At 49.8% G+C, this 26,797-nt stretch overlaps 1 protein-coding gene across 2 annotated transcripts in view; it reads left to right on the top strand.

The window, feature by feature from the left end:
* The window catches only part of LOC139759754 (beta-1,4-glucuronyltransferase 1), a 51,308-nt gene extending 24,866 nt beyond the window's left edge, over positions 1-26,442 (top strand). For both annotated transcript variants that reach the window (XM_071682194.1, XM_071682193.1), the window contains 4 exons: positions 8,847-9,022; positions 12,755-12,907; positions 24,324-24,486; positions 25,024-26,442. In XM_071682194.1, the coding sequence (XP_071538295.1) occupies positions 8,847-9,022; positions 12,755-12,907; positions 24,324-24,486; positions 25,024-25,242 (711 nt within the window). In that variant the 3' untranslated portion in view covers positions 25,243-26,442. The remainder of the gene's footprint in view (positions 1-8,846; positions 9,023-12,754; positions 12,908-24,323; positions 24,487-25,023) is intronic.
* Positions 26,443-26,797: the final 355 nt, after the last annotated feature.

Genomic DNA, 26,797 nt, shown 5'->3' with positions numbered 1-26,797 from the left:
CTGCACTGTCGGGTGGGTCTATAACATGTGGTCTGCAGCGTCGGGTGGGTCTATAACATGAGGTCTGCAGTGTCAGGTGGGTCTATAACATGTGGTCTGCAGTATCAGGTGGGTGTGTAGTCACCCCGCGCCCCGTCTTTGCTCCCTCCATCTTTCGTTACGTTCGTCAACTAAGACAATATGGCCGCCTCTCCTGGCCACGTGTGACGTCATCAACATATCCCAAGCAACGGCCCCGCAGAATACAGTTTCCCATAAGACCAATGCGGCGTCTTAACCCTTATGGCGGGGGGTGATAGGGACGTAAATACTGGTGCTTGAGTCGAAGTGCATCTTCCCCGTGCGAGAAATGGGGGCATTATGACCCTTACGCCAGCAGGTGATAGAGACGTGAGTACCGATCCACGAGAGGGCAATCGAAGTCCCGATGGGAGAGATATGGCATAATGAGCCATATAGCCAGGGGGTGATAGAGACGGGAATACCGACCCACGGGAGGCATTCCAGTTGCGTTAAGAGAAGCGCCGCACTATGATCCTTATGGCGGGAGATCGTAGAGACGTTAACGGCGATGCTCTGACGGACACCAGTGCTACATTACTACCAAGTTATAACACGGTTTTTTGTCTCTCTCTCTCTCTCTCTCTCTCTCTCTCTCTCTCTCTCTCTCTCTCTCTCTCTCTCTCTCTCTCTCTCTCTCTGGGGGTAAGAGGCAGGAACGCTGACGTAGGTGTCATTCGTGGAGGAGCCCCATGGTGGGTTGTGGTGCCCGGCCATGATGTGGCTCCGGGGTTGTGTGGTGTGTTGCTCCAGGGTTGTGTGGTGTGGCTCCGGGGTTGTGTGGTGTGTTGCTCCGGGGTTGTGTGGTGTGTTGCTCCAGGGTTGTGTGGTGTGGCTCCGGGGGTTGTGTGGTGTGTTGCTCCGGGGTTGTGTGGTGTGTGGCTCCGGGGTTGTGTGGTGTGTGGCTCCGGGGGTTGTGTGGTGTGTTGCTCCGGGGTTGTGTGGTGTGGCTCCGGGGTTGTGTGGTGTGTGGCTCCGGGGTTGTGTGGTGTGGCTCCGGGGTTGTGTGGTGTGTGGCTCCGGGGTTGTGTGGTGTGGCTCCGGGGTTGTGTGGTGTGTGGCTCCGGGGTTGTGTGGTGTGTGGCTCCGGGGTTGTGTGGTGTGGCTCCGGGGTTGTGTGGTGTGTGGCTCCGGGGGTTGTGTGGTGTGTTGCTCCGGGGTTGTGTGGTGTGGCTCCGGGGGTTGTGTGGTGTGTTGCTCCGGGGTTGTGTGGTGTGGCTCCGGGGTTGTGTGGTGTGTTGCTCCGGGGTTGTGTGGTGTGGCTCCGGGGTTGTGTGGTGTGGCTCCGGGGTTGTGTGGTGTGGCTCCGGGGTTGTGTGGTGTGGCTCCAGGGTTGTGTGGTGTGGCTCCGGGGTTGTGTGGTGTGTTGCTCCGGGGTTGTGTGGTGTGGCTCCGGGGTTGTGTGGTGTGGCTCCGGGGTTGTGTGGTGTGGCTCCGGGGTTGTGTGGTGTGGCTCCAGGGTTGTGTGGTGTGGCTCCGGGGTTGTGTGGTGTGGCTCCGGGGTTGTGTGGTGTGGCTCCGGGGTTGTGTGGTGTGGCTCCAGGGTTGTGTGGTGTGGCTCCGGGGTTGTGTGGTGTGTTGCTCCGGGGTTGTGTGGTGTGGCTCCGGGGTTGTGTGGTGTGTTGCTCCGGGGTTGTGTGGTGTGTGGCTCCGGGGTTGTGTGGTGTGGCTCCGGGGTTGTGTGGTGTGGCTCCGGGGTTGTGTGTGTGGCTCCGGGGTTGTGTGGTGTGGCTCCGGGGTTGTGTGATGTGTTGCTCCGGGGTTGTGTGGTGTGGCTCCGGGGTTGTGTGGTGTGTTGCTCCGGGTTGTGTGGTGTGGCTCCGGGGTTGTGTGGTGTGGCTCCGGGGTTGTGTGGTGTGTTGCTCCGGGTTGTGTGATGTGGCTCCGGGGTTGTGTGGTGTTGCTCCGGGTTGTGTGGTGTGGCTCCGGGGTTGTGTGATGTGTTGCTCCGGGGTTGTGTGGTGTGGCTCCGGGGTTGTGTGGTGTGGCTCCGGGGTTGTGTGATGTGTTGCTCCGGGGTTGTGTGGTGTGGCTCCGGGGTTGTGTGGTTGTGTGGCTCCGGGGTTGTGTGGTGTGGCTCCGGGGGTTGTGCATGGTGTGGCTCCGGGGTTGTGTGGTGTGGCTCCGGGGTTGTGTGGTGTGTTGCTCCGGGGTTGTGTGGTGTGTTGCTCCGGGGTTGTGTGGTGTGGCTCCGGGGTTGTGTGGTGTTGCTCCGGGGTTGTGTGGTGTGGCTCCGGGGTTGTGTGGTGTGGCTCCGGGGTTGTGTGGTGTGGCTCCGGGGTTGTGTGGTGTGGCTCCGGGGTTGTGTGGTGTGGCTCCGGGGTTGTGTGGTGTGGCTCCGGGGTTGTGTGGTGTGGCTCCGGGGTTGTGTGGTGTGGCTCCGGGGTTGTGTGGTGTGGCTCCGGGGTTGTGTGGTGTGTGGCTCCAGGTTGTGTGGTGTGGCTCCAGGGTTGTGTGGTGTGTTGCTCCGGGGTTGTGTGGTGTGGCTCCGGGGTTGTGTGGTGTGGCTCCGGGGTTGTGTGGTGTGGCTCCGGGGTTGTGTGGTGTGGCTCCGGGGTTGTGTGGTGTGTGGCTCCAGGTTGTGTGGTGTGTGGCTCCAGGTTGTGTGGTGTGGCTCCGGGGTTGTGTGGTGTGGCTCCGGGGTTGTGTGGTGTGGCTCCAGGTTGTGTGGTGTGGCTCCGGGGTTGTGTGGTGTGTGGCTCCAGGTTGTGTGGTGTGGCTCCGGGGGTTGTGTGGTGTGGCTCCGGGGTTGTGTGGTGTGGCTCCGGGGTTGTGTGGTGTGTTGCTCCGGGTTGTGTGGTGTGGCTCCGGGGGTTGTGTGGTGTGTTGCTCCGGGGTTGTGTGGTGTGTTGCTCCGGGGTTGTGTGGTGTGGCTCCGGGGTTGTGTGATGTGTGGCTCCGGGGTTGTGTGGTGTGGCTCCGGGGTTGTGTGGTGTGTTGCTCCGGGGTTGTGTGGTGTGGCTCCGGGGTTGTGTGGTGTGGCTCCGGGGTTGTGTGGTGTGGCTCCGGGGTTGTGTGGTGTGGCTCCGGGGTTGTGTGGTGTGTTGCTCCGGGGTTGTGTGGTGTGGCTCCGGGGTTTTGTGGTGTGGCTCCGGGGTTTTGTGGTGTGGCTCCGGGGTTGTGTGGTGTGGCTCCGGGGGTTGTGTGACGTGGCTCCGGGGTTTTGTGGTGAGGCTGGGGTTTTGTGGTGTGGCTGGGGTTTTGTGGTGTGGCTGGGGTTTTGTGGTGTGGCTGGGGTTTTGTGGTGTGGCTGGGGTTTTCAGGCTTCGTGGCTAGTTTGATGATGATGCGGGCGAGATACATGAGTTACACCTGTGAGATAAAGCAGAAAACGGGGCTGGACGACAGAACGAGAGAACATGGGGAAGGGCTATGTCTCCTAGAAAACACGAAGGGTGAAAACAAAAAATAGAGGAGAGGCTTGTAAGATACAGACATAGGAGAGATGGTAATGACAAGGATAAAGAAGAAGAAAACGATATGAGAGGGGTAACTTGGGTAGATAATTAACCTAACATCACTGACCAAACGTCTATATTTACGTGTCTTTTGTTCCTCATGTCATCTGCCAGAGATTACAATGGGCATCTCACATCTGTGTCTCCCTCCAAGTTCTGTGCATCTCTCTCTCTCTCTCTCTCTCTCTCTCTCTCTCTCTCTCCACGACCTCATTATCAAGACTTTTGTCATAATGGAAGGTTCCACCTACTACAATGGCCAGCCCCATGGTTGGGCCTTTTAGGGAAAAAGAAATGGAGACGCCATCCATTTTTTCTGGTGATGACAGAGCTGCTTCTTGAAGGAAGACGAGGTGTTGGAGGGCCACCTTGAGGACGACCAGGTGGGGGCGTGTGGAGTAGGCCGCTCCTCTGGTTGCCAACCTTCCACGGATACGAATGTGACGAGGTGGGTGCTGACTGACCCAACGGGGGAGGAGGAGACACGAGAGTGGACAACCCAAGAGTGAGGCGAGTACACCCATGGCGGGCGGGGGGGGCGACACGACACATGTCCACGGTGCGACGTCGTGTTTGGTGCGAGGAGACAATTCACTCGTCAAACCCCTGATGGTTCATTGTGTTCCTTCTGTGTCGGAGAGTGACCAAGCAGGGGCAGGGTAGGAGAGGCGCCACCCCAGCTTACCCCGTCACTCGTGTGTGTGTGAAGCACCACCACCACAACCCCTCCTGGCCCTCCACAGTGCCACCCAGACACAACCACCCACCGCCACACACTCACTGGTGAGGTGGTACTCAACAGCCACTGTCCGTGGTTCCGTCGTGTGTTTACTAGTACACTTAACGGAGGTCGTCGTATTCTCGGGGGAAACTGGAATGAACCAGTCTGTTCCACTGAAATAACCCTCTCTCTCTCTCTCTCTCTCTCTCTCTCTCTCTCTCTCTCTCTCTCTCTCTCTCTCTCTCTCTCTCGGATAAGCTACGGTAAGTCAGGCTTCCCCGCGAAAACAAGGACGAGAGAGAGAGAGAGAGAGAGAGAGAGAGCGTTGTTGTGTTCCATGCCAGTGTGGGTGAGGAGAGGAGAGAGCCCACAGCTCGGCCAGTAAGCCATCAGGAGGCGAGGGTCGGGTGCCGCTGGGCCACAGCGACCCCTCTGGTCAAATTGGAAATTAAATAAACCAAGACTTGCCCTCGAGTTACCTTCCCTCCCTCCTGCCTTTCAAATTGCTCCGCTTACGTCAGCTACTGCCGCAGGAGATGTGTTCAGGGAGTCTCTCTCTCTCTCTCTCTCTCTCTCTCTCTCTCTCTCTCTCTCTCTCTCTCTCTCTCTCTCTCTCTCTCTCTCTCTCTCTCTCTCATCTAATACATGGCATCTATCCATTTTATGAAACTCTTCTTCTAGAGCGTTGTTGAAGATTTTTCTCTTCAAGATCAAGTTTTTGAAGATTTTTTTTTTCTTAAACTCGTTTAAACTTTCTTGAGACCAACTACAGCTTGTGTATCAGACATTTACAGAAGGGAGGGAGGTGGGTGGTGCTGGGCTGGGCTGGCTGAGAGGGCACATAACTAGCATCAGGTTTGCTGTATAGTATTTTCGTGTGAGTGTCCAGGGCCGTGCCCTCTATTGATGGCTGGACCCTCTGTTGAGAACTTGGCCGAACTTGACCATCTGTTGAGAAATGGGCCATGTGACGGGTCATAGTCGAGGCTTCGTTAATTTCTGTGAAGGTTCTGGAGAGTGGAGTGGTTGACGCGAGGTTGTGTGTACCTCCCTGTGTTGGCGGTACTATGGCACAGACGTGAGCAGGACTGCCTCTCAGACGTGATCAGGACTGCCTCTCAGACGTGAGCAGGACTGCCTCTCAGACGTGAGCAGGACTGCCTCTCAGACGTGAGCAGGACTGCCTCTCAGACGTGAGCAGGACTGCCTCTCAGACGTGAGTAGGACTGCCTCTCAGACGTCAGCAGGACTGCCTCTCAGACGTCAGCAGGACTGCCTCCCAGACGTGAGCAGGACTGCCTCTCAGACGTCAGCAGGACTGCCTCCCAGACGTCAGCAGGACTGCCTCTCAGAAGGACGCCTGCAGGACCGTGGCAGGATCAGGGGGGTCTTTGACGTGAGGACAGAGGTTGACAGACACTTAATGTGGTTTTCAGCCTTACTGAGCAAGACGGTACGACCTATGAGCACGACGCTACGATCCTAGACGACAATGGTATACGATCCTCGAGCACGACGGCAGGGCCCTTTGAACCCGTGGGTGCGACCCTTACCCTGTATAATGGCGTGGCCTTTAACCTGACCACGAAGGGTCGGGTGAAGGGCCAGGCCATCATACTCAAGGGTCGTACCTTCGTGCTCAACAAGTCTCTAAGGGAAGGTAGAATGATTAAACCATATCTGACGGCAGACACAAGAAAACCACGAGTGTTCGATATGTATGAGGATGGGAGACAAGTGGTGGGAGGCAGAACTCAGTACGTAAAAAAATATGAAGAAGAGGGAGGGAAGTGAACTGTGGAAACCACTGGAATGGAGGAAAGTATTCCTCGTCACAGTGTACTAATAATGTGTTCTGTGGCACGTGAGGGGGGCCACATGTTTCTGTGGACGTACACATTACACAGACTCTGTGAGTGAGTTAGTGGCACGTCCATCTGTGGGTCAACGATGGACACACGGTGACTGGCATGGGGTGTGGGGAACTCTACCCTGATTGGATAAGTCCAGTGTGACCATTGTCTAAGATGTTTATATTTGTTTGTCAGTAGTACCAAGTTGTGTGTATATGATGTTAGTAGTCTCGAATGTTTATACATGTCTGTATCTAGTCTCAGATGTTTATGTCGGTCTTCATAATGTCTGATTTGTTGATACACTTTTGTTTATAGTGACAACGTTACTTAAACATGTCAGTATATAGTCCAAAGATACATACATACATGTCTGTATGTAGTCTCAGATGTTTATACATATGTGTATGTAGTCTTAGACATTTATGCATGTTTTGTTTAACGCTAGATATGTATAAACATGTGTACACATATGTACGATTTCAAATGCAGACACAGACATCTCAGATGCAATCAGTGGCATTTAGACAAACATGACATATACTGATTAAACCTCTGGTATTCAGGTCACGAGTGAGGGAGTTCACTGGCAAATTATGGTACTGTAAAACTAGCTAAGTCTCAGCAAACAGAATTAAATGTTTTTTCTAATCTAAGGTGGTCCGAGTTTGTGGGTTACGACCTCCCGCGGTGCTTTGACCCGTATGTCGGGGGTACATAAGGTTTATTTCATGTCGAGTCCCTTTTTCTGATTCTTTCTCAGCTTCGCTGAAGTTCTGACGTTTCTCTCTCTCTCTCTCTCTCTCTCTCTCTCTCTCTCTCTCTCTCTCTCTCTCTCTCTCTCTCTCTCTTATATATATGTATGTATGTAATATGATCATGGGTAAGCACAATCCCCTCTGGACCAAACTAGCGTCTGTACGAGGAGGGAAAACAAGATGATAATGGCGTGCAGTATGGCAGAAGACACCCCACCCCCTGGTCCACAACACCAGCGACAGCGGAAAACAGGAATGCAATTCCCTGGCTCATTCCTGGCCGGTTGTGACACCCGTTCCCCGGGAACACAGGACGCAACAAACAGCACTCGCGTTCCCCCGTTGCCACACGTCGGTCCAGCCTTCGTCTGGATCCCCGGAGGTGATTTGACTCTTTCTGGTCTCCAATGAAGAGCTCCAGTCTGGTCTGTTCTAGACGCTCATATTACGTCTAGATAACTCAGTTACGTCTAGAGTATTCTAGACATTCTTAAGTTATACCCAGACGCCATTCCAGACATACCGAGGCAGGCAACCATCCTCACATATACCAATTCCCAAGCCATCAATTATATATGTGTCAGTACTTCCAGACCCGAGGTAATGACCACTAGATATATTCCTGGACTTAACTACATACATGACAGTGAGTCACCACCTTCACGATATATATTGCTCCGAATCCACACACACGAAATATATATATATATATATATATATATATATATATATATATATATATATATATATATATATATATATATATATATATATATATATATATATTAATCCTACTGCGATATGAAGGGTATCGTAGTAGACATATACTTTAATATATATTGTGATAGACATTGTTGAGAGCCAGCTGTGGCCATCTCACACAGCTGGTCGACTTTTACCCAGCTCCATATCTCGCTCTGTTAGGGAAACAGATAGGAAGAAAGTCTCCCATGTATGTCTCTCTATGTCCCTTTCTGTTCCACACTGCCCGCCTTTCCCCTGAGCTACAGAACCCGGGAACTTTTGTCCCCCCCACCTTCTCAGCCTGGGTCCCCAATACCTCCACACACACACACACACACACACACACACACACCTAACTCCCTTCCTCCTCCACCAAACTTTGTCCAGGCCGGTGGAGGGAGGGGTGATGGAGACGAGAAGGAGGGAGAGCCATGAATGAAGAGGGTGGAAAGAGTGAAGTCTTCAGGATGATGGTGAGGGAGATGGAAGGCAAGAATCAAACCCGTTGTTAGGCTGGAGGGATGGTACAATGGACCATACCACACTGCTGGTACAACACACTCGTACCACTGATGGTCATCACTGATGCACAAGGTCATATGACCAGAGTCGTACACATGGTGTGTGTGTGTGTGTGTGTGTGTATGTGTGTGTGTATGTGTGTGTGTGTGTGTGTGGTTATCTCCTCTGTCTGTATTGTGTGTTTGCTTCTTTCTCTGTTGTGTGAACATATGTTCCTCTCGTCTCTCCATCTGACCTTTGATCTTCCTGCCTTACTCCTAGCACCGCTCCCTTCCCCAACCCCACCTCACACGTCTCCCACGCACCTTTCCCCTTCCCTGTCCGCCCCCCCCCCCCTCCCCACAGGGGGGAATACCGCACCACCTGCTCCACAATGATAATAGTTTCATGCTTCCCCAACTGGACGTTGTTAAGGTTTTGTGGTGCGTTCCTCTCTCTCTCTCTCTCTCTCTCTCTCTCTCTCTCTCTCTCTCTCTCTCTCTCTCTCTCTCTCTCTCTCTCTCTCTCTCTCCGCTTCGCCAGTCGTTGGTTTGCGTGTGTGTGTGTGTGTTAATGATGTTTGTTTACACGTTGGGTACCCTCGTTCACCAATGTTAACATCCCCACATCATGTTAAATGTTGACATCTGCCTTGCAGGGGGAAGGGGGTGGTGTCCGCCAGTCGTATATGTATGTACACATATGTATATATTTTCTCTCCTGCTCGTGTATGTTGCACGTGGTGTGGCAGATGCTGTCGTGGCGGGAGCGCATGCCGTACCCGCAGAACGTAGTGAGGAACGTGGCGCGCAAGACCTGCGGCACAGACTGGGTCTTCCTGGCCGACGTCGACATCGTCCCCATCCCGGGACTCTCCCAGGGCCTGGCGGCCTTCCTCACCTCCAAGGGCGCCACCACATGCAAGAAGTGAGTCTCTCTCTCTCTCTCTCTCTCTCTCTCTCTCTCTCTCTCTCTCTCTCTCTCTCTCTCTCTCTCTGTTTACATAATCCTCGTGTTTTCCTTTTTTTTTTCCTTCACTGTTTCCTGGTGTCTGTAGGACTTCCGGAGCTGCAGGCTCACTCCCTCCACACTGCCCCTCCACCCTCTTACCCTCCACACTGCCCCTCCTACCCTCCACACTGTCCCTCCACCCTCCACACTGCCTCTCCTACCCTCCAAACTGCCCCTCCATCCTCCTACCCTCCACACTGCCCCTCCACCCTCCACACTGCTCCTCCACCCTCCTACGTTCCACCGTGCCCCTTCCTTCATAACTCCTGTGGGAAATACTCCCTCTACTTCCCGTCTTCCATCTGTCTTCCCTCCCCCTCACAGGCAACATGATAAAGGCCCCACACCCTCCTCACGGCCAGTCGTGTGTGTGTGTGTGTGTGTGTGTGTGGCTACTGTCGCTGGCGGAGGGTTGGTTGCTTGGCTCAATAGGCCTTGATTCGAACGTGTCTGAGGTTAACCCTCAGACCGGAAGATCGGGTTGTGACCTGGGTCTCCCCCCCCCCCCTCCAGCCCCAGGATGGGAGGAGGGGGGGTCACTGTTGCCCCTCAATCAAAGTAACGGGCCTGAGTTCGAGTCTCGAACGGGGTAGGTAGGTAGCCAGCCAGCCAGCCCACAGTCAACCCAGCCGTTCATCCTTGAGTGGTCCACGCGTGGGTACCTGGTGTGAGCTGGGGTTATATATATATATATATATATATATATATATATATATATATATATATATATATATATATATAAGTATGACATCACAGTATTATACAGGGTTATACAATGATCCTTTGGTCACAGTAATTTGGCATCTACTTTCATGTATACTTTGCGAGTCAAACTCCTGAGGTCAACATTTTAGTTTTGAAAGTCGAGCGTTTTTAATTTTTCTTTAGTCTGAGCGAGTCATGAATTTTGCCCTCCCGTCCGACCCCCTAATATCCGGAGGGGGCGTCGCCCCAGCCTTTCCCATTTGTCTTCCCGTTTTCCATTGTGTGGGAATTTCTTGAAGAATTAAAGGCAGTTACGTAGTGTGAGGCTGGCTGGCAGGTACCGCTGCTCCTCTGTTGTGGTCTTATTAATTATACGCCTCCTGGAGGAGGAGCAGCATCATAGCGGCTAAGACCTAGCTCCCAGCACTGGTGGAGCTAGGAGGGGGATGGGAGGGAAGAAAACGGATGGTGTTGCGTATTATTATGGTAAATACCGTTATATCGTGTGTATTACCAGTCTGCTTCGTGGTAGAATAAACAGCCAGGATAAAGTTGAGATAAGAATGTTGTTGAAGATGATAGATTGACTCACTCGAAGGACGAAAACTTCCTAAAGTCAGCCAAAAAAAACAAAGATATAACGAATTTATAATTACGTGAATTGCCTGGTGTTCGCTCGTTGCCATCAACCGCTACATTGTTCATTACTGGTAGCAGCTTGAACGTCATGTATACACACAAGATGTCATCCTCCCTCCTAGACCTGGTCACTGTCAACCTCGAGGTTAGCCTAGGTTGGTCAGACGAACCAAAACTTGTACTATATACACGTCAACTGTAATCCACGTTGGTAGGGGCTGCTGGCAGCTGTGTGTGTGTGTGTGTGTGTGTGTGTGTGTGTGTGTGTTCTCTAGCGTGCAGTAGATTTATATAGCAATGTTCTATGTTTCATGACTTAATGAATGGTTCATCATGTCTTCATGCTGGGGTACGGAAGACCAGGGACAGCGTGGGCCAACTGCCTCCTGCATGACGTGCACAGTGAGGTGCAGGGAATGGTAATCCTCTCCTCCTGTATTATATCCTCTCCTCCTGTATTATGACTCTTCAAAAGAAGGAACAGACGACTGTGATTTGGTTTTTTGTTTTTTTTTTTTCCTTGAAGGCTCGTCAGTTATGTGTTCCTGGTGATACTTGGTTAAGGAAGTAAACAAAAGACAGGTGTTTATATGTATGTACACACACACACACACACACACACGTTTCCGTGTTTACACCGTTAGCGAGGAGTCGAGAGCCCTCCCGTTTTGAAAGAGTCCACCATTTCCCAGCTCCCGCACGGAGCGCAGCTTGAGAGCTGTAGAAGCCTCATGGTCGGGATCCCATGGTGGCACAGATTAACAACGTAATGATGATAAAGTCGTCATGATGATGATGATAACAGAGATAACATTGATAAATAAAGATAATGATAAGAATAAATGAATGATAATATGAATGTGCACAGAGGGCCGGACAGATGTGTAAATAACCACATGTGTTGACTGATTCTGATAATTCTTCTTCCCTGGGGGGGGGGGGGGTCCACAGTGTGTGCACAGATAGAAGATAACAAGAGGGAGTGAGATAATGGGTGAAGGGAGGAGATAAAGGCACGGTGATTAGAACAGGTATGGGTGGACAGTGAGACGGATTAGGACAGGTATGGGTAGACAGTGAGACGGATTAGGACAGGTATGGGTAGACAGTGAGACGGATTAGGACAGGTATGGGTAGACAGTGAGACGGATTAGGACAGGTATGGGTAGACAGTGAGACGGTTTAGCAGTACTAAAGAGTTACCGGACTCTGCCTGCATGTGGGTCACCCCACACGTGTGTACAGATACTCTCTGCCCGGCTGTGTCATCGCCAGTGTACACAACAAGGAGTATACCATAGCCTGGTCGTGGAACGTCTCGCTCCAAAGGAGTCCATCATTTCCCTGCTTCTGATGGTAGCGCAGCGGTCACTGGGTTATATAGAAGTATGAGGAGTATATTCAGTGTTTCAGTTCTTCAATATATAGTTTTAATTCGCCCAGTATATCTATAATTCTCTCTGTTTCCTCTTTAATCTTACTGGCTTTCCAGGACGTCGTATTCCATCAAAAATCCGTATATTCTGATGAATTTGAAGATTCGAATATTCTTGTGTGATTTGGTAAGATTCATACAATTTCTTATACATTTTATCACAAGAACTAGACAAGAATGACAGGAAACTTAATTTGGTAAATCTATAGCATTATTACTATTATTATTATTATTACTACTACTACTACTACTACTACTACTACTACTACTACTACTACTACTACTACTACTACTACTACTACTACTACTGCTGCTGCTACTACTACTACTACTACTACTACTTCTACTACTACTACTACTACTACTACTACTACTACTACTTCTACTACTACTACTACTACTACTGCTACTACTACTACTACTACTACTACTACTACTTCTACTACTACTACTACTACTACTACTGCTACTACTACTACTACTACTACTACTACTACTACTACTACTACTACTTCTACTACTACTACTACTACTACTACTACTACTTCTACTACTACTACTACTACTACTACTACTACTACTACTACTACTTCTACTACTACTACTACTACTACTACTACTACTACTACTACTACCACTACTACTACTGTTACTACAGCAACTAATAATAATAATGATAATAACAGTAGCACTAAAATGTTTTCACAAAATATTATTCCCACGATATTCTGTGAATCTTGTCCTTCATCATACGATTCCTGGTGTCATCAAGTGTGTCAAAGTAAGTGAAGACATGAGTGATACAAGTGCAGGTTGTTGTGTAGTACAGCAGTTAGCGTGACTGATGGGTGTGTTCCGTGGTGCTGCAGGTGTGCCTTCGTGGTGCCCACATACGAGGTGGATGAACGTTCTCCCCTCCCACACAACCGTTCCACCCTGCTCCACCTGGCCAGCAAGGGACGCGCCAGGCCATTCCACCAGAAGGTCTTCGTCCACAACCAACACGCCACCAACTTCTCCAGGTGGGTAATAGATTGTGTTTCTTCAGGTTATAACAACTCAAGGTGGGTTATATATTGGTTGTGTTCCTCTGGTTATACCAGGTTCTCCAGGTGGGTTATAGATTGGTTATGTTCCTCTGGTTATACCAGGTTCTCCTGGTGTGTTATAGACTGGTTATGTTCCTCAGGTTATACCAACTCCAGCAGGTGGGTTATATATTGGTCATGTTCCTCTGGTCATACCAACTCCACCAGGAGGGTTGTGTTACTGTGGTTATACCAGCGTCACGTGGATGGTGCCCCTAGTTGTAGGACACTGGTTATACAGGTTCGGGTGAGTTGTACCTGGTTATACCTCTCTGGTTATACCTTCCTATAGATGGACATCCTCCACAATGCTTCAGTTGTATTTACCAGAACCCATTTATTAACTTTTTTCTCCTTCGAAAGACGGTAAATGTGATTTAGATATAATGAAGGAATATTTATTCATTATTTCAGCAGTTACTTCAGTTCATTTCCAAATGTGGGGAAACTAAAGCGAATCTTGGAGAAACTGGGGAAATAATTGTGTCCATATTTCGAGATCAGTGTACGAGGCAGAGCGAGGCGTCGGCCAGGGCCCCATGCTGACGTCATCCACTGAGCTAACTGCCAATTATAAGCAACCATCGTGATTACCATCTTAACTAGACCTCTAATTTGGACACTGACTAAAGTCGTATTAAACATCAGCCGAGTTGGTCAATTATCACTCCTGTGAAGCTCTACATTAAGGGTGTAATTTCCTGGTGTTATTCATGGGGTCTTGGGGCCCCTTGTGGGTGGGTGAAGGTCGTTGTTGTGGTAACGACCACGTGGTCCCGTTGCCTAAGGGTCGTTCATGTGGTAACGACCACATGGTCGCGTTGCCTGAGGGTCGTTCATGTGGTAACGACCACATGGTCGAGTTGCCTAAGGGTCGTTTATGTGGTAACGACCACATGGTCGCGTTGCTTGAAGGTCGTTAGTGACATCGAATGTCGGGTAATGACGACCACTGACCACTAGAACGACCCTTGTCCTCCCCAACTGATTACAGGACCTGGAAGGTAATTACCTGGACTGTAATCAGGATCTGGATGGTAATTACCTGGACTGTAGGAACGACGGTACGACCCTTGAGCACGACGGTACGACCCCTGAGGACGCTGGCATTGACGACACGACCCCGGCGTACTGAAGTACGACTCGAGCGCGACGGTACGACCTCTTGAGCACGACGCGTCAGTACGACACTTGTGGGTGTGCGGCCTGATGTTTAACCCAGCCCAGCCCTACCGTGCTCAAGGGTCGTACCGTCGTGCCACAGAGCCGTACGGTCGTGCCCCAGAGCCGTACCGTCGTGCCGCAGAGCCGTACCGTCGTGCCACAGAGCCGTACCGTCGTGCCGCAGAGCCGTACCGTCGTGCCACAGAGCCGTACCGTCGTGCCGCAGAGCCGTACCGTCGTGCCGCAGAGCCGTACCGTCGTGCCACAGAGCCGTACCGTCGTGCCGCAGAGCCGTACCGTCGTGCCACAGAGCCGTACCGTCGTGCTCCGACCGTTAACCTTCCATAACACTCGAGAGGTAGGAAGATGGAAGGTGGTTCCTCCCTTGCCAAGTGTGAGGCATCCGGGAACTTAGAGATATGGTTGTGCCAGACCACGTGAACTCTGGCCACACGCTCGCTGGGAGAACTGAACGCCAGGCAACCCACAGCAGACAATGTGACCCCTGAGAAGAAAACGGGAGGCCAGATAAGAGAGATAGCGAGGCACCTCAGGCTCTGGGGGAAGGAGGGAGGCCAGACAGATAAGACATACCGATGCAAATCACGCTAGGGCAGAAAACGGAATGTCACACCAAGAGGTAACGATGCAACTACCTGAGTGGCTGGTCGTGGGTCAAACTACCACACAACGAATAGGGGTGATTGCAGAGTGGAAATGTTGAGGAAATTCATCCTTATGGTGCAGACTACAGTTACAGTCCATGGTCGATACAGTATCAGTGGTACAGTATTTGGATGATGGTAAATGTCATTATATCATTTTGTGAAGGTTTCACTCAGTAGTTACGCCAGTCTATCGAGCCTGGGTCGGGTGTGGAGGTACTGCGCCATGCTTGAAGCCAGTGTGTGCCTCTATGTGAAGCAAAGAAAACGGGGTGTACATTTGTAGCGTTCCCTGCACGAGAAATGACGACTGGTTATTATTACAGGTTATTATCACGACCAATTTATTATATTATCACAAGTAAACGCGTTAAGAAGACAGTGTTACAAACGGCTTGCCCAAGACGGTCACCGTTTTGAAAGTACAGTGTTACAAATAGCGCTGAAAAAAAAAATTGAAGTCCATTATAACAAATAATTTGAAAATAATAAAAGAAAGTACGCCAACTCTCTGAAAAAAGTTACAAATGACTTCAAAAAAAAAAAGTTAACGTTGTTAAAGACCAGCGTTGCCAAAGAGCGTCATCACAAGCGCATGTTTTGTTCTCAGAACACAACATTGTGGGTGCACCTTTCCTCGTCCTCTTGAGTTGTAAAGTTTTAATGACAACAGAGGCGTCCACCTGGATATAAATAAGCTCCAACTTAGTGGCTGGAAATATTGCCTTGTGTTATCGCGGTTGGAAATTGTTGCCAGAGTTCGCAATATTTGGTTTTTCTTCTCTGGGAAATTTGAATTTGTTCAAATTAAACGTATTGTGTTGTGAGGAGCAAGTTTCGGGCCAGTGTTGGAAGGAAGGTTTTTTTTTGTCTTCAACTATTCTGCTCTGTAATGAATTCTGGGAACACACATAAGTTGTTCCACGTAAAGACTGGATTTGTCTGTAAACCTGACTGATTTTTAATCAAAAATAGAAAAACTTAGGAAAAAAAACGATGTTTATAATAAGTGATCATGTTTTGGGAAATGTCTTGTTTAATATATATATATATATATATATATATATATATATATATATATATATATATATATATATATATATATAGGCGTGTGTGGACGTGTATGTATATACATGTGTATGTGGGTGGGTTGGGCCATTCTTGGGAGACAGCGACAAAGTATAATAATTAAATATTATACTTAATCGCCGTCTCCCGCGTTAGCGAGATAGCGCAAGGACACACGAAGAATGGCCCAACCCACCCACATACACAGACTTATACATATATATACATGTAGATATTCATACTTACTGCCTTCATCCAATCGCGTCGCCACCCAGCCACACATGAAATAGCACCCCCCCCCCCAACCTCCATGTATTCCCTGCGTGTGGTAGAAGGCGACTAAAAGAGGATAGAGCGGGAGGCTAGAAATCCTCCCATCTCGTTTTTAATTTTCCAAAAGAAGGAACAGAGAAGGAGGCCAAGTGAGGATATTTCCTCTAAGGCTCAGTCCTCTGTTCTTAATGCTACCTCGCTAACGCGGGAAACGGCGAATATGTATAAAAAAGTATAAAGTATATATATATATATATATATATCCCTGGGGATAGGGGAGAAAGAATACTTCCCACGTATTCCCTGCGTGTCGTAGAAGGCGACTAAAAGGGGAGGGAGCGGGTGGCTGGAAATCCTCCCCTCTCGTTTTTTTTTTGATTTTCCAAAAGAAGGAACAGAGAAGGGGGCCAGGTGAGGATTTTCCCTCTAAGGCCCAGTCCTCTGTTCTTAACGCTACCTCGCAAACGCGGGAAATGGCGAATAGTATGAAAAAAAAAAAATATATATATATATATACATATATATATATATATATATATATATATATATATATATATATATATATATATATATATATATATTGCAATCTTAACGTTGAGCCAGAATTCTTGTAATACAAGTTCCAGATGTTCTCTCGTCCTCGGCTCAGAGAACACACCGGGTTTACAAGAACACAAACATCTCGCTGCGTGACGGCCAGTATAATAATTGTTGAAGGCAGATGGGGAAAACTCCGGGGGCTTCGTATATATTACGGCCCCGTGCCGCGCTGGGAGCCCTGCCAGGGTACCCGTCATGTCCCCTGTATCTCCTTCGTCTTATCAGTTCTCGTTCTGACTGGAACCTGGAACTACTTAACCTCCAGATTTTATAACGTTAAATCTGACTATTTACACGCAGTGTCTTACTGTGAAAAAGAATGAGTTTCGCTGTTCCTTGACGCGTTACGCTGACTGAGTGGGTCGCGGACATTATTGGAACAGGCGCCGGCTGGGCCCGGCGTCACTGGCGTCTCGCGACAGCATCTTGAATGCTCGCCAATTTTTCGTTACATCAGCTTTTTCCTATACTGATAACTTACGTCTCGCTCTTGACCGTGAATAGTCATGGAAATGAGCTTTAGACAAGCAGCTTTAAGCTCAAAGCTTCAGTGAAACTATCGCATATATATATATATATATATATATATATATATATATATATATATATATATATATATATAAATATTGGAAAGGATCAAGTATATTCCTATGAGTCCACGGGGAAAATGAAACGATAAGTTCCCAAGTGCACTTGCTTGTAATTATCACATCATATCAACTGACATATTTCTCTCTTGTATCTCCCCTGATGATATGATTATCACACGAAAGTGCACTTGGAACTTATCGTGTTTCATTTTCCCCGTGGACTCATAGGAATATCTTAATCACGCGCAAAACTGTGATAAGGTAAGAGAGATGTGTGGTAATAAAAAGAGTGTGGTTGAGAGAGCAGAAGCGGGTGTTTTGAAATGGTTTGGTCACATGGAGAGAATGAGTGAGGAAAGATTGACAAAGAGGATATATGTGTCAGAGGTGAAGGGAACGAGAAGTGGGAGACCAAATTGGAGGTGGCAAGATGGAGTGAAAAAGATTTTGAGTGATCGGGGCCTGAACATGCAGGAGGGTGAAAGGCGTGCAAGGAATAGAGTGAATTGGAACGATGTGGTATACCGGGGCCGACGTGCTGTCAATGGAGTGAACCAGGGCATGTGAAGCGTCTGGGGTAAACATTGGAAAGTTCTGTCGGGCCTGGATGTGGAAAGGGAGCTGTGGTTTCGGTTCATTATTACATGACAGCTAGAGACTGAGTGTGAACGAATGGGCCTTTGTTGTCTTTTCCTAGCACTACCTCGCACATGAGGGGGGAGGGTGTTGTTATTACATGTGTGGCGAGGTGGCGATGGGAATGAATAAAGGCAGACAGTATGAATTATGTACATGTATATATGTATATGCCTGTTTGTGTATATACATGTATACGTTGAGATGTATAGGTATGTATATTTGCGTGTGTGGACGTATATGTATATACATGTGTATGTGGGTGGGTTGGGCCATTCTTTCGTCTGTTTCCTTGCGCTACCTCGCTAACGCAGGAGACAGCGACAAAGCAAAATAATAATAATAATAGAATATATATATATATATATATATATATATATATATATATATATATATATATATATATATTGTGTGTGTGTGTGTGTGTATGTGAGGGTTCGAATCCTGGTCCTGGACGTCGGAGGCTACGACCATAACAAGACCACTGGTCAGCCGACTTCGTACCGGGAGGGTAGGCAGGTTTGCCTCCCTCACAACCATAGCTCCGCACACACACACACCCCCTGGGTCGTCCTCCTTCCCCTCACCTTATTTGCATCTTATTACCCCGTCGCGCGGTATGGCACACCAGCAGGCCGCCAGCAACAAGCTCACTGTACTGGAAATCGGTGCTGGGTTAGGTTGCTTGGCAGAATAACGGTTACAGAACCCGGGTTTTTGACGTGTTGCTGCTTAAGGATAAGGTTACGGTACTATAAATTACCATAAATAGAAGTTATTAAATCTCTCGTAGCGAATGTTGGAACTTGTTTTGTTTATGTTGGTTCAGGGGTTAGGTTAAATGGGTGGGTAGAGAACGCTTAAGCTTAAAACTCCTCCAACTTATATATATATATATATATATATATATATATATATATATACATACGGGAACCCACCAAGTTTAAAAATCTCTCGCCGTACTATTAAAAAGGTAATTACAAACACACACACACACACCTTCTCACAACCTGTTTCCCCAACAGCTGTTGAACATGTTAAACACAACTTCAGAAACAGGAGCATGGCTGCTCTGCGCTTTGTAATACCTTGTCACTTGACAACTTGTGTTCCCTGTTCTCTGAAGTGCTTGGGGGCGAGGGTAAACAGAAAATGGTAAGGAGCTTATTGTGAATTATTTGTCAGACTGAGATGTTTACCACAGCGGGTGAGGGTAAGTGAGGCGCCTGTGTCACACTTGGGCTGGCGTGGCACACAAGATCTGTGACTTTACCGCCACTAACAGCTTCTTAGATCACAGCTTACCTGTCTTAAATCACCCCGTGAATGCATATGGGATTTAGCCTCAAGCTTTTTGACGTAAATCCGGGTGGGGGGTTAGGGGATTTACGGGTTGCTACGGGGACATTTGGAGGGATTTAATTAAAACTTTGGGGGAAGAAAGTTGATGCGGTTTCAGGGGAAGTGGCCCACATTCCTGGTGATGATGAATGTAAAATGGTGACGAATATTTGGCTGCTGCTGCTGCTGCTGCTGCTGCTGGTGTGTTTACTAGTGTTATGGTGGAACTTGAACCATAACCTTCGGGCGGCGTATGTCGAGTGGAACTTGAACCTAACCTTGGGAAGGAGAGGTCCGGCAAGTGGGTTTTTTTTTTTTTTTTTTTTTGTTCCTAAAAGTTCCGCGTGTCAGAAAATGTTGTCAGGATTTTCACATTACGTCAGACTGGCTGGAAACACACCGTGAGATTTTCGTCCATGCAGAATGTCCGTCATAACCTTTTCAGCTTCGGGTGGGAAAGCAGTTCATAACTTTGGACCAAATATAACTATCTTAACTACAGAAGTAGAGCCATTCCATGTTTGGTGGTTAGCGTGTAACTGGTCAGGTTCAAGCGTTGGCCCGTCATCATAAGCAAGGGGTCCAGGGCGTCGCCGTGTTCAAAGGGTTCAAAATGCTTTCTTCAGATGAACAAGTTTGATGTATCATTTATGGCGACGTATTTCTCTCTCTCTCTCTCTCTCTCTCTCTCTCTCTCTCTCTCTCTCTCTCTCTCTCTCTCTCTCTCTCTCTCTCTCTCCTGGGCCGCAGCCTCGGCCACTGTGACGCACGGAAGCAGCTGCAAGAGTCTGGTGGTGGTGGTGGAGTGGTGGTGGTGGTGGAGAAGCTTGAGGGAGAAAGTAAGAGTTCCTCTGAGAGCTTCTCCCAAGGGGGGGTTTTGAGGAGTGCCTGTGACCCCCCCACCCACCCCTGCTGCAGGAGACAAATGAACTACGAACAAAAGGAAAATCAATTGAAACAAAACACTGGTTGACATAACCAACCCATTCGCGCGCGCGCGCGTGTGTGTGTCTGTACGTGTGTGTGTGTGTGTGTGTGTGTGTGTGTGTGTGTGTGTGTGTGTGTGTGTGTGTGTGACCCTCAGTCTTTGTCTGCCTCCGTGACCTCTGTCTGTGTGACCCTGTGTCTGTGTGTCTTTGTCCCTTTGGGGAAGTACTCAAGAAAACGGAAGGAAGAGGGATAGCGGTGAAGAAAACGGAGGAAGAGTGGATGGGTAGAGAGACAACTGAGGAAAGCAGTTAAGAAAACGGGAGGGAGCTGGCTAGAACGAAAACGTAGAAAAGAAAGGGAGGATACAAGGCTAGGCCTCACATTGTGACTGTCAGTGTGTGTGTCTGCTGTGGTGGTGGTGGTGGTGGGCAGACCAGACCAGACCCACACAATCCAATATAGGATAAAATCTGTCGTGGACGAAGCAGAACCTTCTCCTGTTCCGTCGTGAGACGCAGAAACAACTTTACGTAACCCCGTCTCTCTCTCTCTCTCTCTCTCTCTCTCTCTCTCTCTCTCTCTCTCTCTCTCTCTCTCTCTCTCTCTCTCTCTCTCTCTCTCTCTCTCTCACGTTAATCCCCCTCCTCTTCCAGTACCCGTCTGTACGGGTTGGAAATCCCTCAATCTCCATTAATCCCGTGTGGTAATCCCGTCCGGATTTTCTCAGGAAGGGAACCTTCCCCCCCCCCCCCCCCCCCCCCCCCCCCCTGGCAGGAATCCCATCCCCGAAACTCATTTAAAAATTGATGGTCTCGTCAATCGTCTTCAGTTAATCCTCTCAACCGTCAAAAGTAAATCCCCGGTGTGCAGACGATGATGAACGATCCATGTTGCACATACCATTATGACTCTCTCTTCTCTCTCTCTCTCTCTCTCTCTCTCTCTCTCTCTCTCTCTCTCTCTCTCTCTCTCTCTCTCTCTCGTGGCTTTTACTGACCTAAATCCCCAGGAAATTCCCTACCTTCAAACCCTAAATCCCCTTAAGGAACCTCTACCTTAAGACCCCCTCCCCCCCCCTCATCATACTGCGTATAGAGTGAGGTAAATCCTGGTCCGTAATCCCCCTTATGGCCTGTATCGTGCTGGTTAATCCTTCTCTATGGGTTATCCAGGTGCTATTAATCGCCTCTGGTAAATCCCGCCGTGACTGGCCGCCCATGTAGAGGTTCCAATTCTCCGGCCGCTCGTAAATTCCTTTTCACATAAGACCTCATCATGACCCCCGTGTCTTTCCTCCTGTGGTTCTGTCGTGAGCTACGACACTTGATCCCTTCTAACACATTTCAATGGTCTTGTACGGCGTACATCCCATCCCTAACTCTCCTTGAGCGACACACACACACACACACATGCCGTGCATTCTCTCTCTCTCTCTCTCTCTCTCTCTCTCTCTCTCTCTCTCTCTCTCTCTCTCTCTCTCTCTCTCTCTCTCCCCACGGATTCACCAAGGGTTGGTTCTCAGCTCGCCAGGGGGGGGTCACCTGAGCCGGCACGACCCTGCATATCCTCCGTCCCCTAACCATTCCCTGGCAGTGTTGTCCACAGGACGCAAGAGTTGTTAAGCCCTTAAGAAGAATGAAAAATGTTGACCTCTGTGGTCACCCGGCGCAAGGGTCATGTTGACACGCATCCATGTTCTTTGATACGTTCCTCTCCGTTGATCACGACGGTACGACACTTGTTTACACTCCAGACATTCTTACAGTTCCTTCACAAATATTGTTGTAATATCTACGCCATAAGGACCACTATTACTGTAATATTGACGTTGTAATTACCACTGTTGTAATATTTACGCCATAATGACCAATATTACTGTAATACTGACGTTGTAATTACCACTGTTGTAATATTTACGACATAATCACCACTATTATTGACACATTTATGGAATATTGGTCAATTTAATGTTACATGGTTTATCTATTATTTACAAAAGCATTATCTATTCCTACCTTCACATTTTTCTTCCTTTTCCATCATTTTTATTCCTTTTCGTACCATCGTCTAACTCGACGCCCAAAAAAAAACCACAGTAAAAATCTTATACCCAGCGAGCCTCAATACAGGCGCCGGCTGCGGGAGCAACACCTGTTGTGTTTTCAATATGCACACGGTGTGCGCCGCCCGTGTAAATCGGCGTAAATGAATGTAAATATGCGGGGCATACGACACACCTGGTGTTGACGTGATGCTGCCTGCTGTACCGTACACCCACCCGCTGCTCACGTCCTGGCCATTATTGTGTCTGTGCAACAAATGGTCATTGATAGTTATTGTTAATGATGCACAGAGGTACGACCCTTGAGCACAGAGGTACGACTCTTGAGCAAGGAGGTACGACCCTTGAGCACAGAGGTACGACCCTTGAGCACAGAGATACGACCCTTGAGCACAGAGGTACGACTCTTGAGCACAGAGGTACGACTCTTGAGCACAGAGGTACGACTCTTGAGGACAGAGATACGACCCTTGAGCACAGAGGTACGACTCTTGAGCACAGAGATACGACCCTTGAGCACAGAGGTACGACTCTTGAGCACAGAGATACGACCCTTGAGCACAGAGGTACGACTCTTGAGCACAGAGGTACGACTCTTGAGGACAGAGATACGACCCTTGAGCACAGACGTACGACTCGAGCACAGAGGTACGACCGTTGAGCACAGAGGTACGACCCTTGAGCACAGAGGTACTACTCGAGCACAGAGGTACGACCGTTGAGCACAGAGGTACGACCCTTGAGCACAGAGGTACGACTCTTGAGCACAGAGGTACGACCCTTGAGCACAGAGGTACGACCCTTGAGGACAGAGGTACGACCCTTGAGCACAAAGGTACGATCCTGGAGCACGGAGGTACGACCCTTATGGTAACTCCAATCCAGCCAAGTCGTGCCCACGACTCGTACCGTCGTGTTCCAGGATCATACCGTCCTCACGGGCGTGCTGCCGTGTTCTGAGGTCGTACCGTCGTGCCAGAAAGTTAAACAATAATAACTTGTTGACATTAGTCGTACTGCCACCCACCACTGGTCCCTGCCACCCACCACTGGTCCCCGCCGCCCACCGCTGGTCCCTGCCACCCACCACTGGTCCTTGCCACCCAGCACTGGTCCCTGCCATCACCCACCACTGGTCCCTGCCGCCCACCACTGGTCCCTGCCACCCACCACTGGTCCCCGCCGCCCACCGATGGTCCCTGCCACCCAGCACTGGTCCTTGCCACCCAGCACTGGTCCCTGCCATCACCCACCACTGGTCCCTGCTGCCCACCACTGGTCCCTGCCATCACCCACCACTGGTCCCCGCCGCCAAGCACTGGTCCCCGCCGCCCACCACTGGTCCCTCCCACCCAGCACTGGTCCCTGCCATCACCCACCACTGGTCCCTGCCACCCACCACTGGTCCCTGCCACCCAGTAATTTTCCGCCGTAGTGAGCCATCTAATCGGTGATGAAGGAAGATGGCGGCGACCTGGACGGTTCCTCCTGCTGGCTCCTCCTCCTCCTTCCCTGTGACCTGGTGACCTGATGACCTGTATAGCCTGGTGACCTGTATCACCTGGTGACCTGTATAGCCTGGTGACCTGTATAGCCTGGTGACCTGTATCACCTGGTGACCTGTATAGCCCGGTGACCTGTATAGACTGGTGACCTGTGTCACCTGGTGACCTGTATATCCTGGTGACCTGTATAGCCTGGTGACCTGTATCACCTGGTGACCTGTATCACCTGATGACCTGTATAGCCTGAAGACCTGTATGACCCAGTCACGAATATACCGTTGCTTGGTAATGGTTCTGTATACCAGAGCAAACCATATAGTCCCATACTTGTGTTCTAGGTAAGTACGTAACGGTGTTGTATGTATAACATAGTGTATGATACAACACCTACACGCACACAGCTGGTGCTGTGGCGGTAGTGTTACACTGGTAGGCCCGTCCGTGCCAGGGCTTGCTCACACAACCCACCTCCTCACTCATGTCTCTCTCCTCCTCCTCCTCCTGCTGCTGCTGCAGGTGGGAGGCGCGGGAACAGGAGCACCCTAGCGAAGGCACCGTCACCATAAGCCACCCCGTCACCAACTTCGAGTTCTTCTACGAGCCATTCTACGTGGCCAAGGACGACGCCCCGCCCCACGACGAACGCTTCCTGGGTTATGGCTTCACGCGCAACACCCAGGTCAGTGTGGGTACACAGTGGGGGTGTACCACACCCACGTCAGTGTACACAGTGCGGGTATACCACACCCGGGTCGGTGGATGTACGAGGCACCTTAGTTCAGTGTACATGGATGTAGAGATGCTCAGTGTAGTACGTGGGTGAGAGGCATCACCTCAGGGTAGGGGGAGAGGAAGCTATGGGTGAGAGAGGGGATTCATGGGTTGACCTGAGGAAGATTTGTGTGTGTCAGTATTTGATAATGATAAGGAGGAGGAGGGTGTGTTGTGAGTACTATGTAGTTATGTCTTTACTCCTGTGTATGTATGCATACGTATACACACTGTAAACATTGTGTGTGTGTGTGTGTGTGGTGTGGTGTGGTGTGGTGTGGTGTGGTGTGGTGTGGTGTGGTGTGTGTGCGTGTGTGGGTCAATGCACGAGTCAAAACACATTACTCTGGTTGTTCAGATGTCTGGATCTTTGTGGTTTATATTAGTCGTAAGCCGCAGGAGCCATCTTGGTTTACCCACCTCACACATATACACGTGCTCGCAGGTGTACGAGATGCACGTGTCTGGCTACACGTTCCACGTGCTCTCGCCCATCTTCACCCTGCACTGGGGCATGCAGCTCAAGCGCTCCCGCCCCGCCTGGAGGGAGAAGCAGAACAACGCCAACCGACGCCTCTTCGAAGGCTTCAAGAAGGAGGTGTTCGCGCGCTACGGCAAGGACCCGCTCAACATGATGGCCGCCAAGAAACCCCGCAAGACGTAGCGCACACCGGACTTCGTGCTCACGACGGCGACGCCCCCGCCGCTATTCTGACGCTAGGGTAGTAAGTGGAGGGTGAGGGCCAGGCTGATCAACATCACCCGTGTTGTCTGTCCCCTCACGCTGCAGGAGGAAGCCCCACTGGGTTCACACACCTGGGGTCATGATCATCCCTCTGCCGCCAGCCACACGGGAGGAGAGAAGGAACTACCCAGTGGCAGTGATGGCCGCAACCCAGGCTCCTCTACCTGCGTGGTGCTGGTGCTGGTGGTGGTGTGGGAAGGAGATGGCGACCCACCCGGCTGTGGGGAGTGTGGAGGACCTGCAGACTCCAGTTAAACAAGAAGTGTTCTCAGCTGTGTGTATGTGTGTGTGGTGGAGGAGGACGTGCCTACCTCGCTACCATGTGTACCACACAGTACAGGTCGTGTGGTGTGTGTGGTACCACATCGCGCTGCGTATATTCCATGTAAATGTATAATAATGTTAGTTTTATATCCACTGTTATGTATCAGAACTTGACGAACCATGTTACAAGACAGTGAGTCAGCCCTTCGTGTGAATCTGTACCAAAGATCATGCATGGGACGACTGTGTACATAACTACAGGGAGGAAGCCGCCACCACACCGCGTCACATGCCCGTGCAGCAACAACCAGGGTGTGATTTGCAAACTACGACACGAAAGTCTTAGTGCTAACCCCAGGTAGGGGGGTCACCAGGTCTGTCAGTGAGGGGGGGCGGTCATGTGTCCCGCGGGGGCATCTCAAACTGAGTTAGTTCACAGGTGTCTGTCTGGCAGTCAGAATATATATCGCCTTTGGTCAAAGACGACATCGGTGAGGTCTCCCTCGGCGTCCATAACCCTGCACGTTGTACGGCATGACTGAGTGTGTGTGTTCCTGTGTCTGGCTGCGTTACATAACGACGTGTGGTGGACGTGTTCATGGTGCCAGTGTTCCCCCCAACTCGAGGCAGTCGTTACAGTGTAAGACGCGTCCAGCGAATCTCGGGGCTCAAGTGTTGAGGGTCATGATACACCAGATAACTACCAAACCACTTGGCTGTGTATTGGATACGTTAACAATGGCTTATCACACACACACACATACACACACACTGCTCCAAGGTCATTAGTAACAACACTAGTCCTCCAGGATTGGTCAGTAACATCGTACAGCCTCCAGGATTGGTCAGTAACACCGTACAGCCTCCAGGATTGGTCAGTAACATCGTACAGCCTCCAGGATTGGTCAGTAACATCGTACAGCCTCCAGGATTGGTCAGTAACATCGTACAGCCTCCAGGATTGGTCAGTAACATCGTTCAGCCTCCAGGATTGGTCAGTAACACCGTACAGCCTCCAGGATTGGTCAGTAACATCGTACAGCCTCCAGGATTGGTCAGTAACATCGTACAGCCTCCAGGATTGGTCAGTAACATCGTACAGCCTCCAGGATTGGTCAGTAACATCGTACAGCCTCCAGGATTGGTCAGTAACATCGTTCAGCCTCCAGGATTGGTCAGTAACACCGTACAGCCTCCAGGATTGGTCAGT

Source organism: Panulirus ornatus, chromosome 34 (genome assembly GCF_036320965.1).
Source record: "Panulirus ornatus isolate Po-2019 chromosome 34, ASM3632096v1, whole genome shotgun sequence".
In the NCBI taxonomy this organism is placed as follows: Eukaryota; Metazoa; Arthropoda; class Malacostraca; order Decapoda; family Palinuridae; genus Panulirus; species Panulirus ornatus.
This window is presented reverse-complemented; position numbering and strand designations above follow the sequence as displayed.